We start from the raw sequence: 5,889 nt of genomic DNA on the forward strand, positions 1-5,889 counted from the left end.
GACTTGGACTTGATGGGGTCGACGACGCCGATGACGGCGTCATTGACGCAGGTCGCCGTCGACAACGCCAGTTCTATAGTGGTAGTCTCCAGTCTCCTGCCATTGTCAGTTGACGTCGCCAGTCCGCAATCGCAATTCCGTTTACTTCGCACGCCACGACGGCACGGTGACGACGCCACAGTTCACATTATAGGAATATGTGAGCGCGAGCAGTCGTCGCGTGTACGTCAGAGTCGATAGTGCGTGGAGAGTTGGAGGTTGGAGACCGCTGAGGCTAAGGCGCGTGCGGTGCTGAGTGGTGCTGAGTTGGCAGTCTTGACAGGGCAGTCCCGCTAACTGTTGATTTGCATGTCGTACAGCACGTCCGTGTGTCCGCAGCCCGCGCGAGCCTGGATAATGTTACGAATGAATGTACTTAAACGGTCTACTTAAAACAACGCCGCAGTACTTAATGAGCGATGAGCGGACAGAAGTTCCAATATGACGAGAGCGGAGGGACATTCTTTTACTTTCTGCTCTCGTTCTTGGCGTTACTGCTGGTACCCGGGACTTACTACCTCTGGCCACGTTGCCCGAAGCAAGGTTAGAGAAAAAGAGACAGACAAATAGAAAGATCAAGGCGAACTCCATTTTCCAGACCAAGTAATTTACAAGCGCGTAGATGTAACGACGTATACGTCCATTGTATATCAACGGATGAATGCTGTTTGCAATCTTAATTTACGTTATGCTCCACCTTGGTTCTTTAGTCAATTCTTTTATTGAGACGCAACGTTACATTCGTTACACAATCTACGAGGATGAGAATATTTAAATGAATTATCTAGCTGTTTAATTCCATAATTTGTGTACTTAAAAGATTAAGTAATTTAAAGTCATATCGGTCATTTGTTACAACATAACTTGAAAAAATAAAATTAGAATAGAATAGAATATTTAGAATATTTTAATTAATAATTCAAAACATTGAAATTTATTTTCCAGAAAATGAGTTTTAATATTTTGAATGATTAAAATATTATGATGCAATTTTGATTAATTGTAGAGAAAGAGAAATAATTTTTTTTGCGTATATTCTTATTTCTTTATATTTCCATTCTCTTTTTTTTGCAAGTAACTCAAAATGACAATTTTTGAGTCATGACGTTGTAGCAAATGAGTGATATGTAGATATAATATCTATATTATAGTTTTGATTTCTTTGTGTTACAAAAATTTAATACATATGTTTAACATCCCATGTTTCACATCAAATTGCATATGAAAATCTTATATAACATATCATTTGAACAAACAGATAAAGAATATATGTGATTTTTATGATTTACATTTATTCGAGAATTAATATAATGATATTCAACTGTAAGCATTGTGAAAATATCTTCGATTATTTTTTATATTTTGTTAAAATATAAATTTGTTAAAATATAATAAGTTAAAAGAAACAAAGATTTAAAAAATAATATATTAATTTAAATTTGTTCAGATCCTGATCAGTTAGCCAAAGAATGTCAATGCGATGGATGCAAAAAGAAGAAAGTTATTCTTCATGCAAACAAACCTTGGAAAGAGACCAAGGCTTTCTTTACGTAAGTAAACATTAAATATTTTGTATTGTATATGCAAAATATAAATTATACATTTACACCATTTTGAAAATTGTCACAAAGTTAACAGTTGGCGTTTTCATATGCAATTAATATTATGCTATTGTAGGAAATTTCTAATTATTGTGGGATGGATTATCCTGTTGCTCTTAGCCTATAAGGTGTCCCAATTTGATTACGAAATGGCCAACTTTGACCCGTATGAGATATTAAGTATACCACCTGTAAGTATAAAATAGAATGTTTATATATACCATTAATTTTGTTATGTAACAAAAATGGATGCCAAAAATTGCAATTGTAGGGTTCTTCTCAAAGTGAGATTAAGAAAGCTTACCGCAAGCTCTCCTTAATTCTTCATCCCGATAAAGAAACAGGAAATGAAAAAGCTTTTATGAAATTAACTAAAGGTAAGGAATGCGAGAGGATCTTTGCACAGATATAAAATATATGATGTAAATATTGAATGTCATATAGAGTATATTATTAAATATATTTAATAAATTTAACACAGTTATTGCATATGATAATAATACAGCATAGGAAAGGTTGATAAAAATCGTTAGAGTATCCGCATTCGAAATTAATCCTATAACAGTTAAAAATTAAATATTTAATGTTAATTTTTGAAAATTATTCTAGGATTAAGTTGCTATCACTAATACCTAGTATTCTAGTTACTCTCGATATAAATTGAGTTGTTTTTCTATTAACAAAAATAGCTTACCAAGCTTTAACGGATGATGAAGCACGAAAAAACTGGGAAAAATATGGAAATCCGGATGGTCCAGGGGCGATGAGCTTTGGTATAGCTTTGCCTTCTTGGATCGTTGAAAAAGAGAATTCAGTATGGGTCTTAGGACTATACGCATTAGTGTTCATGGTTGCTTTACCAACGGTTGTAGGAATGTGGTGGTACAAGAGTATTCGCTACACTGGTGATCAAGTAATTGGCATTTTTATGCCAAATTTTTATTATGTGATAAAATTATCAGTTGTTATATATGTCCATATTTATCTTTAGGTTCTCTTAACAACAACCGAAATGTATTACTTCTTCTTCGTGAAAACGCCATCTATGTCATTAAAGAGAGTCATCATGATACTCGCTGCTTCCTTTGAATTCTTCAAGAAGCGTAACGCAGAAATAGTCGAGAGACACTCTGACGGTGAAGAAGTTCCTTCGGTAAATTTAATTATATTTAATTTCTTAATTTTTTTTTAAAGAACAATTTTATTATATACATATTATATGCATATTATTTACTATATACATATTTCAGCTTATCAAACAATTACCTAACTTGGGAGAAAAAAACAAGGAAGTACCATTATGCCACTTGTATTCAATTAAAGCTAGAGCATTATTGCATGCGCATTTATCTCGTATACCACTTAATCCAGAGACACTGGATAAAGATAGACAGTATATTGTAAAGAAATGCCCATATTTGATTCAAGAAATGGTTGCCTGTGTCCATCAAGTTATACTTTTAGCTTATGCCAGAAGAGGTAAATATTTGATTTTTTTCAATGTAACTTTATGACATGTATACAATGGAAACAATAATTGATGACTTTTTTTAGTACCACGGGTACCAACCATAACAACTATAGAAAATTGTATGAAACTGTGTCCAATGGTCGTTCAAGGATTTTGGGAGTTTAAAAACCCTCTCCTTCAATTACCACACATAACGGAGGATAATTTAAAATACTTCCACGCGAAGAAGGTATTAGTGACACTATATTGTAACAAATTCTATCTATCGATAATGCTTGTATTATTATCGATAAATCTCTTAATAACAAATTTATGACTTTCTCCTAGCGTCAAATCAAAAGTCTTCAACAATTCGCACAATTAAAAGGAGAAGAACGAAGACTGATACTTAGAAATTTGTCAGACAGTCAATATGAAGATGTTATAAAAGTTCTTGGAAATATGCCGTACATTGACTTCAAAGTACGATCCGAAGGTAATTCATTATCAGTTATTTCTTTTATTTCTGTAAAATATTTACATTAATTAGAATATCATAATTTATGCGATATTGTATCTTTTATATTATCTTTTATAATTTATTGTATGCATTTTCAGTAATTGATGATGAGAACCCTACCGTCTACACTGCTGGTGCTATTGTAACCGTAACAGTATCCCTTACGCGAAAAGATATGAAGCATCTGTTTGGAGATGATTCTGTTAATGAGCAAACGATGATCGAGGATAACAAAGCTGGCGGTGAAGCAGTTGAAGAAGCCTCAGAGGAACAAAATCAATCGACGAAAGCTACGAAGCCGGCATGGCTTAAGCAAAAGAAAGGCCAAAAGAAGTCACATAAAAAGGGTACGAACAAGAAGATTGCTCCTGCTAAAAATACACAGGCACAGTCTCAGACTGTGGCTAACAATACTCAGCACAGCAATACTCCTAATGCGAGAAAGAAAGACGATAAGACGGAGAAAGAGTCTTCCAAGGAGAAATTGTCGGATGTTAGTGACAGTGAAGCCGAGAGCGATCGAAGTGATGACGAAGATAGTCACGACAAAAAGGATGCGTCTCTCGATGACGATGATACCGAATGGGAAAAGTAAGAGAAATATTTATACTTATTTTTTTTACGTTCTATATTAAATCATTACTTACATAAGTCTTCCACAATCAAATTTAACGTTTCCTTCTCTTTCAAATAGATTCCAACAGAGGATCTCTAAACGGGAGAGAGTACTAGAGGGAAGGAGTAATTTGTCACATGAAGTGCACTGTCCGCTCTTTCCTGATGTTAAGCAAGAGTATTGGTGGGTCTATATCTGTGATCGCAAAAGTCAAACACTATTAACAACCCCTATACACGTCACGTCCTTAGCACAGTTTGAGGAGATTCAATTAAGATTCACAGCACCACGCTGGCCAGGCCTTTATACATTTACAGTGTGTTTACGTAGTGATTCATATCTGGGCTTTGATCAAGCTCAAGATATCAAAGTGAGTTATTTAAGAAGCTGTCTAAAAAAAGCTCATTTTTTTAATTATTTATATTTACAACAATGCGATGATGCTTTATAGTTGGATGTGAAGGAGGCACCAGAGATACCGACCGAGCATCCGCAATGGGACATCTCAGATGAAGAAACTGCGGAAGATGTGGATGCAGCTGATGAACATTCCGAATTCACAACTGATGAGGACATTAGTGACAATGAATAATATCTGTTTCTCACATGTGGTCGGAATAGATATTCTAAAAGTCCGCATTTTCCTCTTTTTTTACTTCTTAAATTAATGTACAATGGACTTTTATACGTGGAATTGCATAATCGTTGATGTATGTGGACAATCTAGAAAAATAGTCTGGTGAGATTTGTCAGTGTGGAGAAAGTAATAGCGAATAAAGAACATAATATTTATTTTAACATCGTTGTTCAATCCTCAATTTGGATGTGTTCAATCCTGAATTGAGATCTGTATACAGTTTTCTAATAAAATATATCAGTACAAAAAAATATATCTATTCATATTAAGATATCTTCTTAAACTCATTGTATGAACATCTTTCTTCATGATTATAGTGGTATGCACAATATAAAATATCAAATCTGGGTTAAGCGAAAGTAGAAAAGATATTTAAGACTACACACACACATACAGATCATATAAAAAGATCACTCAACCGTTGCACTTTTTATTATAAACGCGATAAATTTAAAGCATTCGCTATTCTACTACAAAGACAGTCTAAAAGAGTATCGTTAACTTAGATAGATCTGATATATGTTAACAATGAGCGTAATATTTCGTGCAATACAAGTGAGTACATTTTATATTTTTTATATAATAGATCAATTTCTACATTAGATATTATGATTGTATTTCAGATAATTAAATTCTATTTTATAATCTATCTTTCCCTAAATATGATGGTTGTTGCATTTGGAAGAGGTAAGTTATTGTTTAAGAAATAAATATAAATTAAATAACGGAATTAATAAAATTATTTTATTCATATATAAAATTAATTAATAATTTTTTAATTAATTTTGATAGACGTTTAGAAATAGGGACTATCTTTCGATGACCTTGATCTTCCAATGACTTGACATATGTTGTCAAGTTCATGATTTCTAAGTGACTTCCAATAGGTTTTGCTCGATGCTCGTTAAAAGTTATTAAAAAAAAGTTCTATTATATAAAACAAAAATTCTCTGCTTTAAGTAATTTTATAATGACTTTTCATTCGAAGCGAGATCCACATTATCCCTCCCCCCCCCCCCCCCCCTT

At 33.3% G+C, this 5,889-nt stretch overlaps 1 protein-coding gene across 1 annotated transcript; it reads left to right on the forward strand.

Moving 5' to 3' along the window:
• The first annotated feature begins 210 nt into the window (after positions 1–210).
• Positions 211–5,018, forward strand: LOC108691348 (translocation protein SEC63 homolog). Its single transcript, XM_018199046.1, has 12 exons — positions 211–582; positions 1,487–1,589; positions 1,717–1,831; positions 1,912–2,017; positions 2,330–2,553; positions 2,632–2,793; positions 2,891–3,119; positions 3,195–3,340; positions 3,439–3,586; positions 3,709–4,201; positions 4,305–4,596; positions 4,678–5,018. The coding sequence occupies exons 1-12, from the start codon at positions 459–461 to the stop codon at positions 4,816–4,818; spliced, it is 2,283 nt and encodes a 760-aa protein (XP_018054535.1). The 5' UTR covers positions 211–458; the 3' UTR covers positions 4,819–5,018.
• The last annotated feature ends 871 nt before the right edge of the window (positions 5,019–5,889 follow it).

The sequence above is a fragment of the Atta colombica genome, unplaced genomic scaffold (assembly GCF_001594045.1).
Source record: "Atta colombica isolate Treedump-2 unplaced genomic scaffold, Acol1.0 scaffold46, whole genome shotgun sequence".
Classification (NCBI taxonomy): Eukaryota; Metazoa; Arthropoda; class Insecta; order Hymenoptera; family Formicidae; genus Atta; species Atta colombica.

Excerpts from the sequence above, each read along its gene's own strand:
- LOC108691348 (XM_018199046.1), top strand. The coding sequence starts at position 459 with ATGAGCGGACAGAAGTTCCAATATGACGAGAGCGGAGGGACATTCTTT. Across the intron at positions 583-1,486 it reads GCCACGTTGCCCGAAGCAAG|ATCCTGATCAGTTAGCCAAA; the intron begins GTTAGAGAAAAA and ends AAATTTGTTCAG. Across the intron at positions 2,554-2,631 it reads TTCGCTACACTGGTGATCAA|GTTCTCTTAACAACAACCGA; the intron begins GTAATTGGCATT and ends ATTTATCTTTAG.